General features: G+C 41.3%; 1 protein-coding gene across 1 annotated transcript; it reads right to left on the bottom strand.

The window, feature by feature from the left end:
* Positions 1 to 684: 684 nt before the first annotated feature.
* GTPBP4 (GTP binding protein 4) lies at positions 685 to 12,089 on the bottom strand. The gene is made up of 17 exons (XM_066558656.1): positions 12,005 to 12,089; positions 11,194 to 11,364; positions 9,890 to 9,993; positions 9,071 to 9,207; positions 8,380 to 8,480; positions 7,902 to 7,994; positions 7,212 to 7,403; positions 7,060 to 7,125; positions 6,281 to 6,370; positions 5,773 to 5,883; positions 5,441 to 5,518; positions 5,281 to 5,332; positions 4,607 to 4,707; positions 3,546 to 3,743; positions 2,619 to 2,684; positions 1,412 to 1,546; positions 685 to 912 (listed from the first exon to the last, which is right to left on the bottom strand). Exons 1-17 carry the CDS (start codon positions 12,050 to 12,052, stop codon positions 760 to 762), a joined length of 1,896 nt encoding a protein of 631 aa, XP_066414753.1. The 5' UTR covers positions 12,053 to 12,089; the 3' UTR covers positions 685 to 759.
* Between the last annotated feature and the right edge of the window lie 8,360 nt (positions 12,090 to 20,449).

Below are 20,449 nucleotides of genomic sequence, written 5' to 3'. Positions count from 1 at the left end.
CTTGCTAAGCCAAGGATGACAGTAGCATGTGCTTGACACAAAATTTCAGTTTGATCCTCATTCTCTACATATCTGAAATATTAATCTGAAATATTCAAGGTTGTAAGGTGTAACCTTCCCATTACAGGTGGCAGGTCAGTACTAGAACTGCAGTTTCTCCTCCAGTCACCCTGTAGCTCAGTAAAGGGGCAGCACTGCTCCCATGCTTCAGTGCACAAACACAAACTTTGTGTTGTTCTTGATGCCTTTCTGTTACTTCCCTACCTGTTTCAGCCTTCACCAGCAACATAAACTCATCACAAAGGATTATCTGCATGCAGCAATCCAAACCTTACTGAACCCAGGCATTTTTTATAATGGTAGTTTAACAAAGTGTTCACATTTCTAGACTTAACCTCATTTTAAATTAGGTTTGTATAGAAATATAAACACTTTACTGATACATGAAAGTCAGGAATAAGAATATGTACATGAAAGTCAGGAATAAGAATATGGAAGAAAGTATTTTTTTAATATCTGTATATAAATGGTTTCTGCCACTAGAACTGGGAAATTTCTCTCATGGCATTTCTTGGAACTGCAACATCAAGACATTGAAATATTGAAGCTGAAGTATCTTAACCATGAACATAAAACACACACTTAAACACCAAGTATTACCAAAAAAGATGACAGGACTAGAAATTAGTTTTAATAAATTTAATTTTCATTTTAAATTGGAGTTTTTGATTAGTTTTTAATTTTGATTCAGAAGACTGCTTATCTTCTCTGTGTTTTGCCAGATTTTCTCTTCCCAGCCAGCAGATGTCTTGGCTTCAAGTTGAATATGTGCCTGTCTGCCTCTCCTTTCCTGCCCAGGCGATTCATTTTCTTTTGAGCTTTCTTTGCCATAATCTTGACCTTCTTCACCATCTATTTAAAAACAAACAGACATGCAGAGTAACTTCCTCAGTAACTCAGGTAACAAGCTTTACCTTTAAGAAAACCCACTAAGCTGGGTGGTTTTATCGAGGACATTAACACCAACTCTAGAGCGGTAACACTATCAAAGTGGCACTAACCATCCTTGGCAGAACTTTCCAGTGCACTAACAGGATCATGCTGTGCCTGGAATTCCTCACTTACTAAAGGTGGAACTCCACAGTTTGAAGAATTCTTCCTTCAGATTTGCATTTAGAGACAAGAATTAAAATGTACTTCTTTGGTCTATATTATTATAGATAATAATGGTCTATGTTATTTGTAAGAACGAAGTAGAGAAACAGAGTCCAAATGAAAAGATGATCAAGCTGCAGTGAGACCGAGCACAAACTCTGGACAAACATAAGCAGCCTGAAGCTCCCCAGGAGCTGCTCCAGGTACAATCATGCTGGTTGAGCTGCCCAGCAGGTGAATACAGTAAATAACAAACCTTCTCATCCCGGAGGCCAGACACATCCCGTGGCGTGCGAGAGCAGCTGCGGCTGCGCGACACCGACCGGGGCGTCTCAGACTCATCGCGCTTCCGCTTCCTCGTGCTGCTGCGGGACCTCCTCACGTAATGGGCCTGAAATTGAACACATCATCTAACCCTTAAAGCCAGAAACAATCACCTCATTTCTGATCAGAGTCATAGGAAAAACAGGAAGTGGACTGCTGTGATAAATTATATTGGTTATTCCATAGTAACATAAAGATCTTGACAGATGTTGATCATTGTCTCTCTGTCCTACAGGAACATTCACATTTCATTTAGCTTTTTTTCCTCCACAATTACTAACTGGCTTTTTTCTTTGGGTGGAGTAGACTCAAAACTAATCAATAAAAAGATACAAATTAATGGAGAGCAACACTTAAGTAATTTTGCAACAGCAAAAGAGCAATGACGAAGCCTACCCTGATTAATTTCCTGTGCACTGGGCATAGCCCTAAAGAATTTCAGTCATAAAGACTGATTATGTATAGCATTAAGTATTACATTCCTACATTGCTCCTACCTCAACATGGCATGGCAGCTCTGAGAACCATAAATGCTTGCTTCAGATGTGTAATGTTGACAGTTCTTGTTTCCTAACTCCTTGTGTAGCTAAAGAATTAGAAATCTCAAGATCCAGGGAGCTGTAATACTGCTGGATTTGCTGTACAAAATGTTTTGGGTTTTTTTCATTTATGTTAAAATGTCTCCTGGAGGCCAGTCTCTGATGAAGTACTTTATCTGCCTTACATTTAAAGATGCCAGCTGCCCTCAAAAACTTCAATTACAGCTTATGGAATTAATGAACTATAAAAAGATAGGCCTGATCTGTTGCTATTACTATTTCTGACATAGTAGAGTCTCATCCAACAAAGCAGACTTCAAAATTAAGAAGTATGCTTAGCTAAGCCTGTTCTTGAACCCTACACAAATTCCAAGAAAGCAGTGCACATTCTTGACAAATGTTAGTTTTTCAGCTTATACAACCTGTTTCGATCACATTGCTCAAAAAATTCCAGTACCAACTGCCTCATCTGCAGTTCCTAATTCATCCTTAACAGACCCAACCTCTCCCTTGTGCCAACTTTAAAAAGCATTTCAACTGTGCTCAAAGAAATCTAAGTCTCTTTTAAATAAATATTATGTTCAATTAGCAAAAACTTACATCATCTTTATTAGTCATGTCAAGTCCAAGATCAGTCATTTCTTTCTCTAACACCTTCCTCTGGACCTGTAAAAACACAGTTAAGAAAACACATTTCTTTTTAAAAAAATCCTTCCCCCTTACTTTTTGTCCCAATATACCACCACAAGTCCATTATATTCACTTTATATTTCTGGCTTTATCAATGACACAGGTAACTGACATCCTACCTTCACATTTCATTTTTTGCAACTTATTTTTTTGCACCCATAAATTCTGCTTCACAGGACTCCAATGGCCCAACATTCCTAAAGATCATATAATTAGTTTGCCTTTTCAGGGGGAAGCTGACAAGGAAAGGTTGTTTGGTCAAAAATGTTTCCTTTTCTCCCAAAAGGCACACACTCTGGAGAAGGTAAGAGATCCTGGGGGCAACAGCAGCTAGATTCATTTTCTCAAATGTCTAGTTACCAGTTTATTACTTTGCAATTGTCCTGGACTGGTTAGAAGAGACTGCCATCAGACAGAGTGATACCTGGCTACCAAAAAGACACATCACCTCTTCCAGAACAAATTCTACATTATTATTATGATTTTAAGTAATTATCTAATTCCTATAACTCTTTTGAATTTTAAGCAAACAGACAATATACAATGAAACAACCCACTTAAACAAACTGAATCACATTATTAAAAACCTTTTCTGCAATACATACGGGGTTTTACACAAGATGCACTTATGTGACACAAAAAAAGGGCTACTATCCCTCCTCAGCTAAGCAGTGACCAGAATTCTTGAGAGAACAGAAGGGAGCAACAGAAGGGCCAAGTATGAGCAAAAGTCATCAGTTCCACCATCCAACAGTGATACATGCTTTCATGATGCTGTTATATAGCAGCAAAATTTTTTTACAGAACATGTTTTTACAGAACATGTTCTACACTCACCTTTTTAGCTGTTCTAGGCATCCTTGGACCATGAACATCTTTTTCCTTTGATTGCAGAATTTTCAGTTTCTTCTTTTCTCGGATCTTTCTTGCCAATTGTCTGATTTCCATCATTTCTTCATCTTCACTTTCTGGTTCACTGTCATATTCTCCAGCAGCTTCTCTCAGCTCTTCTTCTTTCTCTAATTCTTCCAGTTTCTTAGATTTTGAAGAGGTAAAATGGAGATCAGATCCTTATGATCCTCAACATCACATTTGTACACGGTCCTGGGCCATGACAGCACACAGGCCCTTGAAAAAGGAACTACATTGCCTGATAACCACAGTGAGCCACAGCTAATGGAGCTGGTGATAGAGATTACTGTGAACCCATGGACACACTGCTGTGCAGACCAACTCCATCACTCCACATCAACACTTGGCTAAATTTGTGTGGCTGCCCAAAGCTGCCCAGGGTGTGAAAGCAGCTGTACTGTCCTGTGAGCTGTGCTTGCTCTGCCATTTCTGGAAACAGACTGAAAAACCCTTCTCTTCTGACATTCAACATGAGTCCAGAACACCAGCAATTCACAGGAACCCAGCTGCATAACTGGCAGCCTCCATGGGCTCACCACTCCTCCTTAACAACCCAGCAGGAAATCCAAACAGTGATTGTAATTAAATAAAAATGTTACAGATTGAGCATTCAATCAATTTCCTCCACAGACATAAATCTGATGGATGGATTTCATATTATTAAAAAAACATAAAGTTTGACAGCTACATTCCTGTAGTTGTAGTCAAAGAACAAAGAAATGTAACTTCTAGTGCAAACCTCATATTTTAGAATGGAACAGATAAGATCACCATCATTCTGACAAGGTGAAGCAATTTTCCATTCTTCTGAAATTCTGTCCTTTATCATTTAAAAACTAGTCTCTTTTCCCATAACAATTGCAGACAATGCAAAAAATAACAGGTTCTCATGATACATTGTTTTTAATCTACAAACGGTAACTGGCAAAAAACAACTAAGAGATAAAAAGGAAAGAAAAGTGTAAAGCAAAAAATGGAAAACTCACTCTCATTATATCAGGATCAATGTAGTCAAGTATATTATGGCCTTCCCATATCTCTGGAATCTTATCATATTTCTCAGATGAATTCATTAAGTCCCAGTATTCTTAAAAATACAACAAAAGTTGATAAAGAGACAAAAATTAATTTTAAAGAATGTTCCCTGACAAAAAACAACACACAGAACACACACACAAAAGAAGTGCCCTATCCCTAAGAATCTGGCAGCAGCTCTGCTATATTCACAAATATTTCTGATCTCCATCCTACTGCCAAAGATTGTTCAGTTATGGCATGACTCACTGGCCCAAGACATGGCAGGCAACAAAAACCCAGCTGAAACACAATACATGCAGTTCTCTCTCATATTGATACTTTCTTAACAAAGAGAGCATCAGAAATTAATGAAATACTATAATACATAATGGAAAGAAAAAAATCACTGGAATAATCAGACCAGCTGTTTCATGTCTGTGACTCCAAAATGGGAAACAGCTGAGTAACATCACAAAACACATCAGTAAAGATCTCCAGTTCTGGAACAGAAGGATAGTATGCAATGAAATGGTGGCACTAGCAATTAGTTGCAAGGAGTCAGGTTTAGGTATTCCCCCTTAAGGCTCAAATAGCCACACTTTAGTAATAATAATGGTAATATCAATTCTTATCTAATACTTACTCTGCAGATCCAAAATATAATCATCTCCCATTTCAAGTTCAATATCTCTCTCCTGCAAAGACATACATGGCTTTAGATATCATCTAATTTAGAAGCTACGGACTGACACAGCAAATTTAAAATCCAGCTGCTGATTTCCTGATTTAGAGATGCCACTTACCAATTTCCTCTTGGGAGCGTCCACTTCCATGCGTTTCTTACGAGCTACTACTCCTTCAGGTATAAAAGGCAGTCGCTCCTGGAACAAATCCACCCCAACAAAAAAAGGAAAAGTTCACATCAATTTTTTTTACACTGCTATAAATCACCAGCTGCACTGTAATGTATTTCTGAAGAATAAATATCCCAAGCTCCCAGCAGGAAAGGCACTTGGAGATAATAAATTAGAAAACTTCATCATATGAATCTGTTTGCAGATTAACAATGACAGAATTCTTATCCTACTTAAGAAGTACTGGGAAATACATTAAATAGTGTAAACATGTAGCCTACCTTGTTATCTCTTTTGGTTGGCATGGCCAAGTGTAATCTATTCAGTACTTCATTCACTTTGTTTCCTTTCATTTTCGTATCAACACGATGGGCCAACAGTCTGTCACAGGCCTGAAAGGGCACATGGCAAGGTAAGGGGAGGAACAAACCCTTTTAGACACAGCAAATGACACTGCAATTCAATCCCAAGTATCTGGCTTCATATCTTACTCTTTTTTTGTCTTATACTTCTAACTCTCAAGAAAGCATCAAATTATTCTATATTAAAGGCATCCTGGGAAGATGCATATGCAGGTAAGTATTTTTTTAAATAGCACTCAGAAAAAAATCACAATTAAAAAAAATTATCACAACATTATTTTCCATTTTCACCCAAGCTCACTGAGGTGCAACAAGGAAAACATTTTTGAAGTTTATCAGTATAATGCAGTCTAACTAAGATTAAACTCATAAAGTGAAGCAAGATAGTAGCTGTTCATTTGGGATAAAACTAAGAGAATGCACCTACCTCTGTTTTAACTTGGATTACACCTTCTTCAGTTAGCGTACTTGTCTCTATTACAGAAAATCCTTCTGCTTCAAAAGCTTCAAATATTTTCTAAAATTGAAAAAGTAACCCAAATAATGACATCCTGTGCATTTCTTAATATACCACAATACATAAAGACCAGAAATCTTAATCCAATATCAGTACATACAATGTATTACTATTTTATTAGAAGGTGTTTCTAAAATGATGGAAAGTTTACAATTATAGTTCTATTTAATCTCTTTCTTATATTCTAAGCAAATAAAAAAGGCACCTATAAATGACCCATAAGGGAAAAAGAAACAAAAAGAGTGAGAGAAACACAAATTCTATGTGCTTTAGCCTGTAGATAAAATTGAATTAAGCCTGCAGGACCTTTTATTGCAACTGTTCAGCAAGACCTCTGAGTCTAGTGCTCACTGTGCCTGCCACTGAAAGGATTATTGAGTAAAGCTATTGTCTAACTTCCAATTAAGGCAGTAACTGAAAGTTCTCACACCATCAGAGATTTCTGAAACCATTAAGAACCTGCCTCCCATTTAGCATTTAAAATACTTAGGCAAGGACTACATTAGACAGTACTAAAGAAAGATGGGGTCGAGACCTGCAAAGCTACCTCCCACTGCACAATTAGAGCACCTCAATTAAGGAATGATCATGTAAAAGATTTTGCCCAATAAAAATTATAACCATCCACAATGCCCACATAGAATTCTTGTAAACATCAGAAGACAAAGAGGTGAGAGAAGTAGCCTAACCTGGCTCTCTTCAGGAAGTTCTGAAATCCTCTTCACATCGCATTTGTTTGCAACGATTATAAGGGGCTGATAAAAAGGCAAAAAAAAAATCTTAATTCAAGTTACCATGTTATAAACCCCTGGGGTTTGTTAATAATGTGAACAAAACTCACCTTGTTGGCAAACAATGGCTTAATATTTCTGAAGAGCTCCACCTGCTCCTCCAGGCTGTGCCCACACTGCTCAGACACATCCATGACGTAGAGCACAGCAGCACGCAGATGTGCCAGGGCAGTGATAGCCTGCATCTCAATGGTGTTCCTGTCCTCCAGGGGGTGATCCAAAATACCAGGAGTGTCTACCACCTAAAATTAACATCATTCAGCCAGGTGTTACTGATCAGCTATTGCAGAACACATGGTTGATTGTTCATTGATATTGTCTTTTTTAAGACAGTGACAGTTTTTCCTTTCAGTCATAAATAGAACTGTGAGCTCTGCCAAACTGAGAATGTAGAAATGGAAGAAGAATGAGGTTTCATAACCAACACTCCAAGTATTGTAGAGGAAGGGAAAATGCTGCCCCTATCCAGCCCAGAATTTGAGAGCGATAAAAAGTGATCTGGCTTTAGTCAATAATTCCATTTCCCATCTTCCCTCCAATTGAACACAGACCCATGCATGTACATTTTTAGAACAAGTTTTGACTGCTGCTCTCACTTGGCACACTGCACCTTGCACAGCAGCTGTCAGACACACCATGTCTCATCAAGACACAAAAATGTAGCTCCTATGGCAAAAAGGCAAATCAGGCTATAACCAGCTCACTCTTTCAAGAAACTGCAAAATAGTAACAGTCCTTACCTGCCAGCGTAGATACTTATAATCCATATGTCCCACAAAGAGAGATTTCGTGGTAAAGGCATAAGGCTGCACTTCTACATCTGCTCTTGTAACCTTAAAACAAGATTTAGTCACACACATTTATTTAAAAATTCCTGAAGTTGAAAGCAGCATATTCTAATTATAATGCACTGCCTTTGCTACAGGGTAAAAAAAAAAAAAGCTAAAAACTGGTTATTCTAGCTTCTCTGCAAGTATTTGTCTATCAGAAAATATGCTAATGGGATGCTATTGTGGAAAAGATAGGGATTTTTAAGAGTGAAATCTATCAAAACTTTCCATTTATTCCTCCAGGAATTTCATTCAACCTCTACTCACACATTTGAACTTGCTAATGCTCACATCAGACACTGCCACAACTATATCAAATTGTTTAAAAGTTACCTTATTTCAATTAAATTGTATCTCAGTATTATCTATGGAAAAACCACTCACATACCTTATTTATAAAGCTGGACTTCCCAACATTTGGGTAGCCACACAGCAGAAGAGTTCGTGTATTGGGATCAATGGTTGGCAAACGAGACAAATGCTGTCGCACTGAAATGTGGAAAAGATTTTTTAAGTATCTCTGATAACTTATTTTTACTGAGATGGAGTAACTACACACATGCTGAATTGTTTACCTAAAAATTAGTAACATTTCTGATATATGATCATTTATGAAAGTATGTAACAATTTGCAGATTTCACAAGTATCTACATACAACAAAAATAAAATTTAAGAAATATTTAAGAAATGAAGACCACTGTATTACAGCTAGAATGAGTCCACCAAGTCAGGCAACGTAACCTGAAGGAATAATAAGTCTGAAGTAAGGAGTAATGTCTGCAAAATCTTTAGCAACATTTTTCACATACATGTTAGTGAAAAGAATGGTAAGTAAAAGCATGTCTGTGACTTTTAAACAAAGAAAAAGTTTTACCACTGTTAGTAATATCATAAAATTTAATAAATATTCAAAGAGAAAACGATTTTGTTGAAAAATAAACACAAAGTATTGGGGGATTTTAAAACCGTTCCTGTGTTTCCTGGATCTGTAACCTGTACTAAACACATTCTTCTACTAAGCCTAATAAATTTTGTACCAAATTCAGGTGCCTTTTTTCAGCCCATATGTAACACCAACCTTGCTCCAAATACTCCAGGCTCTGTTTCTGTCTCTTGATGATGGTGCACATGCGGCCCAGGGCGGCGCGTTTGAGCTGCTTGCAGCGGTACAGGGAGTCCCCGTACTTCATCAGCCGCACGTAGTCCTTGGCCACGCTGCAGGCACAGGCAAGCACACATTGTCAATCCCCCAGGCAGGGGCAAAAACAGAGAAATGAGGTGATCACAGGTCAGCCAACCATCCCCCAGGCACGGGCAAAACCAGAGAAATGAGGTGATCACAGGTCAGCCAACCATCCCCCAGGCACGGGCAAAACAGAGAAATGAGATGAGCACAGGTCAGCTGTAGCCATGATATTTTCTGAAAAATCCTTTCCTTAGAATGTTTCCTCCTGAGAAGCTGAGAGGCCTCAGGAACAAAATGTAACCAATGGTTATCTGCTGCTGTGGAATGCAACAAGTGGATCTGTGATTGGTCTCATGTGGTTGTTTCTAATTAATGGCCAATCACAGTCAGCTGGCTCAGACAGAGAGTCTGAGACACAAGCCTTTGTCATTCATTCCTTCTTTTTCTATTCCTAGCTAGCCTTCTGATGAAATCCTTTCTTCTATTCTTTTAGTATCGTTTTAATGTAATATATATAATAAAATAATAAATCAAGCCTTCTGAAACATGGAGTCAGATCCTCATCTCTTCCCTCTTCCTCAGACCCCTGTGAACACGGTCACAGTCAGCCACAATCCCCCAGACACAGGCAAAACCAGAGAAATGAGATGATCACAGGTCAGCCACAATCCCCCAGGTATGGGTAAAACCAGAGAAATCAACAGCCCTTACTTGTCAATCAGGTTCTTGGCAATATTGATCTGCCCCAAAGCCAGCTTGTAGTGGTCTTTGTCATACAGGACATTCATCAGGTCCGCATAAAAAGGATGAATATCCTAAAACAAAAGCAGAATCTTGTTAAGTTAAAAGCAGAATCTGATATTAAGTATTTTCTTGTATTTTTTTACTCTACGATGACTATTTCTTGCACACAATAGAAGTTCTTTTTTTTTTCCCCACAACAATGGACTGGAGAACAAATGACACTAACACAAATGACACTAAAAGCCAAACAATCTTCATTACTATCTTATGTTAGAAAAATAATCTGCTTGGTCATTAAATGTATGAATCTTAATTGCTCTGAATTTCTTCTGCAAACACATCTTTGACTTATTCATACAGAGTTTCCAGTTGATCTTTTGCTTTCTAAAATACTTCATATTACAACTTTGACGTCTCTTTTTTTCCAATAAAAAGTGCAAGAAGCCAACTGAAATTGTGTCTAAGAGGAAATTCATATTATTGCAGAAACACAGCAATACTATTAATTCCTTTTCTGAGTGCTGCATTAAATTCTATACAAGACTGGACAAAAAGGGTTTTTTAAATGCCCAAATAAATTCTTAACTTTTCAACTGGCAACTTTTCAAGTGGCATCACTGGTACAAATCTTTTAAGTAGTGTATTTTAGCTAGTTATATATTTACCTGAAGAAATTTCATCATGTTAAAAAAAACTCCAGAAGATATTTCTAGGAATTCTGGAGCAACACTCACTGGATATGAAATTTTCAAGAAAAACAATTTAATAGGTGAATAATTTCAGTCTGAGCAGAAAAATGCCCATAAAAGAGTCCCACCGGGCACCCGGATACAGCTGCAGTTGTTGAAAGTTAATACCGTGTTTCTAACCCACCCTTTATGGGGCTGATGACAATATTTATGTTGTCAAATTAACTCCTGAAGATGGGAAGCAATATGATATATTACATTTCTTGGTATTTCCTCAGGAAGATTAAACATAAGCAGAATTTCCATATGCACACACAAAGAAGAAATAGGCGGACACAACATACTCAAAACCCCCACATTTTGTCTTAATTTAAAAGCAACTTCTGGAAAACATATCATATCAGCTAAAAGCTTGTAAAATCCAGCCTTTCATGACCATCCACGGGCACAACTTAGACTTCTGTTCTTCATAGGAACATACAACTTTTGCAGTACAGGTTTTGCCCACTACTCACATTAAAATCTACTTGAAATCAGCCAAATTGTCTACACAGAGAAATTAGCAAATGAGAAAACACTTACATCTAACTTCGGGAAATCTGTTAAGATCTGAGTGAGTCTGTCATGGTAATTTTGTTGAGTAAATTTGACTTTTCGCATATAAAAATGTCGAATCCGATGGATTTGATAATGTTTGTGAATGACAGTTGGGGTCTTTCGCTGAGTCTTTGACAATGTCAAATCTATGAAGTCCTGCAATCGAGAAAACATGATTACTTACACAAAACGTCAAGTTCTTGTAAAGGCAATAATTTTATTTTGGAGGAGGAGCACGCTGACGAGTTAAGTACAGCCAGAGTTGGACACGTATGTTTTAGGGCGGGCAGGAATAAGAAGTTTGCACATTCCCTGTCCAGTTTCTATTGCAATGGACCGAGGCCCGGCCAGTCAGAGCCCTGCCGGAGCTCCCCTCACCGTGCTTAAAACCCCTTTTTCCGACTGGCAAAAGACTTTATTTTGAAGCAAGACGCTGCGATGAGTTTCGGTATGAGGCAGGTTGGAAAACAGGGATTTTTATGGGGGACACCCCCGCAGGGAGAAGCGCGGCCTCAGGATCCCTGCTCAGGAGCCTCTCTGACAGGACCCCCCCGACACTGTACATGGTACGGGCCGCCGGGCGCAGCAGCACCAGCACGGGCGAGTCCATGGCTCCCGCGGGAGGGGGAGGAGGCGAAGGCCGACACCACGCCGGCACCGCGGAAGGGGCAGGAGGGCAGCGCGGTCCTCGGAAGGCGCCGAGCAAGAAGAACGGGAGGGACGGCCCGGTGCAGAGGACACTGAGGGCAGGGGCCGGGGCAGGGGCCGGGGCAGGAGTGGGGGAGCGCGACCGTACCTTGGCAGACGGAACCACCGTGATCTTCTTGAAGTTGTAGAGCGCCATGGCCACCGCCACCGCCGCGCCACGCGCCGGAAAGGGAGCGCGCCCCGCGCTCTCGCGAGAGCTGCGCGCGTCCGGCCCGGGCGGGCCGGGAGCGGGAGGGAGGGAAGGAGGGAGGGAGAGAGGGATGGAGAGACACGGGGAGGGTAGAAGCGGGGAAGGCGTTTGGGGTTGAGTCTGAAAAGCACTTGATCGCCAGCAGGGTTCTGGCAATGGCTCCCTGATGTGATGATTCGGGGCAGACATGGCTTGAGCCCCGTAGGGCCGCGAAGGCAAAATACAGCCTCAGCCTGTTAAGCGCTGAGTAAAGGCTGATCTCCATTCGCACGAAGGAGTTAATAGTAGAGGGAATAAGGATGGTAGAAGGGACCCCGAAAGCCTTAAAGGGGCCAAGGGGCCCACGAGTGGCCTCGTCCCCAGGCTGTCACAGCTGGCACACAGTGCTGTGGCCCAGCAGAGGCACCCACCAGATGGATCCACCAGATGGATCTCCAGGAGCAGCTCTGGGTCACCCATGGGATGCGTGGAAAAATAGTTTGGGATTGTGCAAGAATCACAGAATCTGTTAGGTTGGTAAACACCTCCGAGGTCACTGAGTCCAAACACCACCATGTCAACTTAATGCTACTTTGCCACATCCTTAACTCTTTCCTCAAGGCCTTCCAGGGACAGTGACTCCATCACCTCACTGGGCAGCCTGTTCCAGTGTCTGATCATCCTTTCTCTGAAGAAATTCTTCCAAATGTCCAGCCTAAACTTCCCCTGGCACAGATTGAGGTGATGTCCTGTTGTCCTGTCACTGGTTCCCTGGAATAAGAGGCCGAGCCCCCTCTGGCTGCAGCCTCCCTTCAGGGAGTTGTAGAGAGCAGTACAACTGAGCCTCCTGTTCTCCAGGCTAAACTCCCCCAGCTCCCTCAACTGCTCCTTATGGAATTTGTGCTGCAGACGCTGCTCCAGCTCCATAGCCCTTCCCTGGACACAATCCAGCACCTCAGTGTCTTTATTGAAGAATGTCATGTCTCAGAGAGTGTCTTGAAAGACATATGGGATGTTAAGAGGAAGAATGAAAGCCGTGAAGACCAAGGGATTAACGTTGATAAGGGAGGGAAAAGTGTGGGGAAATTGAGAGAAAAAGGGATAAAAGAGGCTGGTAGCACACCATGGTCAGTACAAATGTCTGATCATACACTGCACATCCTATCACTGCCGTCTGCCCTTTTTATTAAACTCCATTCCTGACCATTCTCCAGATTGAGGGGGCTCTCTGTTCTGTTCCTGTGAGTGAGAAGCCAGGTGCCTGCCACAGGAAAAGAGCTCCATGGTGGCCATGTTCCTGGGGTGCCAGGAACTGGAGGGACCATGGTGCATGCACACTGTGTGTCAGTGTATGTGTACATGCATACTGTGAAAAATGCATATTTCATGATTGGCTTTTTGCAAATATTAAAATGAAAATTATATATGTTATGTTAGAAAGTTATGCTGTATTAATTTTCTTAAGTAGTGTGTTAAATATAGTTTTAGGTTATAACATAATGTTAAAATGGAAACTATGCTAGGTAGGGTACTTTTTTTAAGAGAGGACTCGCACCAAGATAGCAGCCACAGGACACCTAAATCTTTCAGAGAAAGAGAATTTATTGCTCCCTTATCAAGTTCTTCTCGCCTTGCTCAGCCCTGAAGATGCTGTTAGGTTTCAGAGGAAGAAGTTGACACTGACCAGACAGAATCCTGTGTTTGAATGGAATTTACACATCATGTATGAAGTGTATGAATATGCAACAGGCTATTGTTTTTAAGGGTTAATCCTCTGTTAACATGTTTCCTTTTTCAGGTTGATTTTGCCCAGAAAAAGGTACCTGGACCATCCATAACTCTTTGTTCTTATTGTCTCGTATTGTTCTAAATCCTAATTGTCCAAATTGTTATTACTCTAATTATATTACTATTTTTATAACCATTTTATTACTATTAAACTTTTAAAATTTTAAAAATAAATTATTGGCGTTTTTCACACATACACAGATGCTCAACAGGCTGAAAACTTGGGGCTGTTCAGAGAAGGTTGTGTGGAAACCTCACAGGAAATTTCCAGAGTCTAAAAGGGGCCTACAGCAAAGCCAGAGAGGGACTCCTTGTCAGTGAGTGATAGGACAAGGAGTAATGGGTACAAACTGAGAAAAGGGGACATTTTTAATATTAGGAAGAAATTCATCACAGTGAGGGTGATGAGACACAGAACAAGTTGTCTGGAGAAGCTGTGGCTGCCCCATCCCTGGCAGTGTTCAAGGCTGGGTTGGATTGGGCTCTGAGCAGCCTGGTCTAGTGGAAGGTGTCCCTGCCCATGGCAGGGGGTTGGACGAGATGATCTTTGAGGTCCCATGTGTGTCTCAGTCTTCCTTTCAGCTGGGTCTGCAGTCATGGGGCTGCAGCAGCCTCATCTCCATCAGGCTGATGAACTCCTAACCCCAAACAAGCACACTCTTAATTCCCTCCTTATTGTTTTTCCTTAATTTCTTTTTTTTTTTCACAGTAACTTTCAGTGACTTGTCTCACACTTCATTGTAAATCCTTTCAGGTAAAGACAAAGAATGAATGAATGAATTCTGGAGCAATTTATGAACTTGACTGTACCTTGTGCTCTAGGGTTTTTTGTGTATCTTCCACAAACAAGAAATACAGATATCTAAGATACCTGAATGTAGGCACGTCCTGCAGTTTGCATGTCTATCTCTGTTTTCCACTTGACAGTAAGCTGGCATGCACATCAGTTTTAAATAAAAATAAACTTTAAATAAAAAATAATTTTAAATAAAAATTACTTTATGCTCTTTGGGAGGCAAACTAGATTAAAAATTAGGAATTCCCTTGGCTTCCACACTGGTTTGGATTTTTTTTCTCTCCACACAAAACATGACATTTTTCACTTGAGGGAATTTAGTTATGTGTTAATCTGTGATTGCACATTTTTCTACAGTATTAGAAATTTAAATGCATAACTCCTTTTACATTTCCTTTATTTAACTGTGCTCCTGGTTTTGCTGAAATGCTCCAAACAGCTGTCCAGTGCAGTGGAAATTTGTAAGGTATTTGAAAAGTAAGAATTCATTTTATCAGCCAGATGGTAGTTAATCCTTTCCAGCAATTACCTTCAGCAATGACTGCATGAGCACTACTGAATCATAAATATGATGTCAGAGCCATTCCTGTCTCAGGTCTTACAGTGGGGCTGCAGCTGCCCCCTTCTGAAGGGACATGCAGCTTCCTAAACATTTTGATATGACCACTTCAGTCTGCCTTCTTGAAGCGTTCTTGAGCACTGAGATTTGACTTCACACTTTATTTATATTGCATTTTGCCTGCAAATACATCATTTTATGGAATAGAGGGAGCTTTTCTCTAAGTGTATCCCCACATTTCCCCAGTTTCTGGAAAGATCCTTCCACGAGGTGTCCTGGGACACTCAGCCTGCCCAGCAGCTGGGACAGCAGACCCAGCCTATGGCACTTTTAGGTGTGAGCCCCTGAGGCCCAGGTGCCCATTGCAGGTACTCCAGACTCACATGCAGACATGCCCTGTGCACCCCCCATGAAACTGAGCCTCAACATTCAGATTATCCAGGAGCAGGCCCTGGATAAATTCTATTTATCCCAGCAGGCCCGGCACCCCTGCTCTCACACTGCCTCTCCATTACTACTTTCTTGGAGAGTTTTCAAGAGAACAAGTTCCAAGACAAAATCTGGGTACCATTCTAAGTATTGTGTCCTCTTGTTTCAGAAGTAAGACCATGTCAAGTTTGTTTCTTTTGGACCAGAAAATTCCTTATCCCAGCTGGTTTTCTACACTGAGACATTCTCATTCATATTTATGATAAATTTCAGGCATGTAACACTTATTCTCCATTTCATGTTTAAATCATCATTCTAGTAGACTGTAATTCATACAAATTTGAAACTGAATGACACAAAATTATTCTTGTACATTGTGCAAGGGTAACTAATGGCACCAGCAAGGCTCAGACCATGTGCTGTGCCAATCTGCCAGAGAGGAACTTGCAAAAACAGGTACAAGAATGGACAAGGCCCAGGGAGCCACCCAAGCATTCCTCTGTAAGAAATGCTTCTGCAGAACACATGCAGGAATTTGCATTATGACTAGATGTGGCATTACAGAATCACAGAATAAATTAGGTTGGAGAAGACCTCTGAGACCACTGAATTCAACCTATGACCCAACATCACTGTGAGGGGATAGAATGTAAGAAAATAAAGATAGTGCAGAAGGTAATCTCACCCCTGAGGAGCTGCAGCTGCACTGATTACCAGAGATTAGGAACAGGCCACAGCTTGTGTTCCAGACCCTTCCCCAGCTTCCTTGTTCTCCTCCTGTTTCCATAACAGAAGAAAGCTTTTCAGAGGGGTTATTTGATAACCTGGTCTGGCAGCAATATGCAGTCCACCTCAACTTTTGATTTCAGCAGCTTAAAAGCCAAATAACAGGCTAGTCAGAAAATGGTATTTCTGGAAGCAATTTTGCTTCAGTTTAATTTCTTGGTTTTGAAAATCTCCATGTCAGTAGCCAAGCTGAAGAAAAATATTCAGTCCCACTCTGGTCCTCACAATGAAAAGGCAAGGCCCCAAACAGGCCTGGCAGCTTCCCTAACCTTTTGCTCTATAAATTGGATGCAAGAGGTCAGGGCCAAGGGGCACTGGTAGATGCCAGGTACAGAAAACTACTGCTTCTTTGGCAGCTCGTCCAGGCTTCATCAGAAAATATTCATCTCTGAACTACCAACCCAGAAGTATCACATTAAATACAGAAAATAAAGCTATAAACGGGCAAGAGTGCTTACACTTATCTGCAGTATCTGAAATATCAAGAGCTTGATTTTATTTTGAAACGGTGCCATTTCATATCAGCACACAAAAGGCACATCACACACAAAGGGGAAGTTCCAAAATTGAGTTATTAAGTATCAGACTCTCTTACTAAATTATCATTACAAAGGGCATGCATGGTGATGGATCAAAGAGCTTTGGAGAGTGACAATACTGCCCCAGAAGAGTAATGCCATCTAATGCATCTCAGGAACATGGCTGAGGCACACTCAGGAGTACTCTCAGGAATACAGTATTCATAGCTGTAGTTACTGTGTGATCCTGGGAAAACTTTGAAGTTGTTTAAGGAAGTACAATAAAGACACACCATGTTTTGTCTTTCCCAGTTGCTCCTCTTTATGGTTGTTGGGGGAGGAGACAGCTTTACCAAAATGGAGATGGGGGAGTATGTCCTTTTGTTCCATGATCTGTCATGGCAGCAGCATAAAGAATAACAATGGTAAGTGGAGAATTTGCTCTATGTCTGGCAGCTTCTTCTGGAGGCTACCAGGGGTGGCCTTGTGCAGGGAGCCCCTCATCCCCAGTGTCAGGATAAGCAGGGGTGGCCTTGTGCAGGGAGCCCCTCATACCCAGTGTCAGGGTATGCAGGGGTGGCCTCGTGGAGGGAGCCCCTCATCCCCAGTGTCAGGATAAGCAGGGGTGGCCTTGTGCAGGGAGCCCCTCATCCCCAGTGTCAGGATAAGCAGGGGTGGCCTCGTGGAGGGAGCCCCTCATCCCCAGTGTCAGGGTATGCAGGGGTGGCCTTGTGCAGGGAGCCCCTCATCCCCAGTGTCAGGGTATGCAGGGGTGGCCTCGTGGAGGGAGCCCCTCATCCCCAGTGTCAGGATAAGCAGGGGTGGCCTTGTGCAGGGAGCCCCTCATCCCCAGTGTCAGGGTATGCAGGGGCACATGGAGCTGCTGGGGTAGGGCAGAGTCATGGGCAGGAAAGGGCTCAGGGGGAGCTGCCTTCTCCTGTGTCCTCTGCAGGCATTCAGCCAAGAGCACAGGCTGGGAGAGCCTCTAAAAGCCTTAAAGAGCCCCAGGTGGAGCTTCTGAAGTGTCTTGTCTCACCCTCCCTTCCCCAAGGAGTTGACAGCCAAACTGAAAGAGTGGAGATGCTCAGCAGATCATACTGAAAGTTGCTACACTATACATTCCTAATGATTAAAAAAAAATCCCCTGGAGCCATCTGAAGTTGGTGATTCTTATGGTCAGGAAAGAGTTGCTTTGCTGATCTTTCTGAATATGGACACAGTCTTTGAGCTGGCAGGGTTTTGTCATGCTTTAAGGAATAGGTAATTCTTCTGCAAAAATAGTGCCTCATGTCAGCCTTGTCAATGCTCTGGCCCCGACACAGTGGCACCAGTGGGTTACATTTTCAAAACCAGCCAGGTCCAGGCTTCCTTTACTGGAAGAAAGTGCTCACAGTGTGCAGTGCAACAGTGTACCCTGGGCAGCTCCCCAAGACACCTGAGGGGAATGGTGGGCTATTGCCCAGCTCTTAGGTGCAAGAGAGTTATTTTTATGTTCCACTAGCTCACTTTCTAATTTTTTATTGCCACCCTCATTTTAAATTACTTTACATCCTAGGCTGCTGACCCAGTCATGACTGATGGTAGCTCCATGGAAAAAGGAGTGTTGGCAGAGACCTCACTGAGACTCCTTGTGATCAGAGGTTCTTGGCATAGAGGCCCAAGGTGTGGGATTCATTGGCACTAAGGGTTAAACTGCATTTACAGAAGGCTAACCACTTCTGTGAACCTTCCCTGAATAGTGACAGCAGGAATCAGCCAGGCAGCATTTACCATGAGAGAGAGAGGAAAGGAAGAAAAAAGAACAAACAATAACAGCAGTGTTGGAAAGTAACACAGAGCAGGACCATATTAAAATTTTATTTAATTATTATTTTATTTATCTTGTTTAAGGCTTAAAAGACTTTAAGATCCAGAAATGTAAAAATCAGAAGGAATTAAGATTACTGAGTGGGTATTTCTCCAAGGGCAGAAGCAGGATGTGCTTTGTACTCACAATAGATATTTATGTCCTACATTTTTCAAACTTCACATGCTTGGAAATGATTTCAAGAGTTCTTAGATGTTTGCATCTACAAGATCTTGACAACATTTGCAGGTGTCATTTTTGCTGGCACATATAATTGCAGGCACATTTTATTGTACTTAGATGCCTATTTTGTTTTGTCTGGCAAATGAGCAAGTTTGACATCTAAATGTGCCTGCAATCAGCTATGACATAAACTCTATCTACAGATGTATTTTTGACATAAAATTGGAAATGAAGCTGTTGTCCTTTCCAAAAGTAATGCCTTCATCCCCACTTTGCTACACTGAAGATAGCAGGTTTCAGGTTTTATAATACTAAATCTTTGTCAGTGTGTAGTTAAAATGTATTAGCAATGACATTTTAAAAATATCACCCTGATATTGCTAAAGCCATTGAAAAAGCCAAGGAGCTGCAAGTAGATAAAATAATATTTGATGAGGGTGGCAGCTGGGAAAACTCTGTACAGTGTGGGCTCAGCAGGTGGGGCTTTGGAGTCACAGCGTGGTCACACTGCCAAAAGCAACACTGCAATCCTCTGAGCAGTTTCAGGGTGTTTCCGAGAAGATTTATGGCATTCTGCTAGATCTATTGTTTCAGTGTAAGGCACAGTAACAACATTTTTGCCAAGTGCTGTATTTTGCCAAGAGCTACTGATATTGTTACAATTTGCCCTAACAACTCATTCTTCATGGACCTAACTTCAGTGGGTGGTCCAGGACCTCATGTGCCTGTCACCTCATGTTTCTGGGTTGCAAATGCTGGTTATCCAAGTTCTGGAACACAAGTCAGTTGTGTTCCCTGGCAGATCCCACCAAAGGGTCACCAGTCTGCCACCATCCAGTGATGGTTTTGGCTCTTCAAGTCACTCTACCATGTCCGGCCAGCAGTGGTCTGAAGACTCAGCTGCCCTAAGCTAGAGCATGTAAGGCTGGGCTGGTTTTAGCCAGCCAACAATAGTTCTGCAGTCCCCTATTCTTGCAGCCACAGAGGTGAGAGAAAAGACAGAGCATTTCTCATGATTCAAAACAGAGACTCCCTTGGATGGCAGGAGCTTCCCTCCTCCGAGCAAATGGCCGCCAAACAAGTCTACATTCCACTATTTTAATTTTGTATTTTCATTACCTTCTAATCACTGACCTCCCTCTCCCACAGCCCTTCAGCTGCCAGTCTCCCCACCCATCACAAACCGTTTCTTTTCACATCTTTTAGTCCTGCCTATACAGATCCATACATCATTCACACCAGCATTGTCCTTGTCAATCACATGAATGCTGCCTGGCATTCTTTCTGAAGAAAAACTAAAAATACCTGCTAATTACATGGCTGTAGAACCACTCATTATTTTCAGAATGAATTTCTTTTTTGGTTTTTTTTTAAACCTTTCATTGGTTCTTGCTCAATAAGAATGTCCTTGCAGTATTTTTTCTTAGCCATTAAATCAGCAAAACTTCCTGAGACATAA

Source organism: Molothrus aeneus, chromosome 1, assembly GCF_037042795.1.
Source record: "Molothrus aeneus isolate 106 chromosome 1, BPBGC_Maene_1.0, whole genome shotgun sequence".
NCBI lineage: Eukaryota > Metazoa > Chordata > Aves > Passeriformes > Icteridae > Molothrus > Molothrus aeneus.
Note: the sequence above shows the minus strand (reverse complement) of the source record. Positions and strands in the feature narration are given on the sequence as shown.

Excerpts from the sequence above, each read along its gene's own strand:
- GTPBP4 (XM_066558656.1), bottom strand. The coding sequence starts at position 12,052 with ATGGCGCTCTACAACTTCAAGAAGATCACGGTGGTTCCGTCTGCCAAG. Across the intron at positions 8,481-9,070 it reads CCTGGAGTATTTGGAGCAAG|TGCGACAGCATTTGTCTCGT; the intron begins GTTGGTGTTACA and ends TCCACATTTCAG. Across the intron at positions 7,995-8,379 it reads AGTCCAGCTTTATAAATAAG|GTTACAAGAGCAGATGTAGA; the intron begins GTATGTGAGTGG and ends TCTTGTTTTAAG.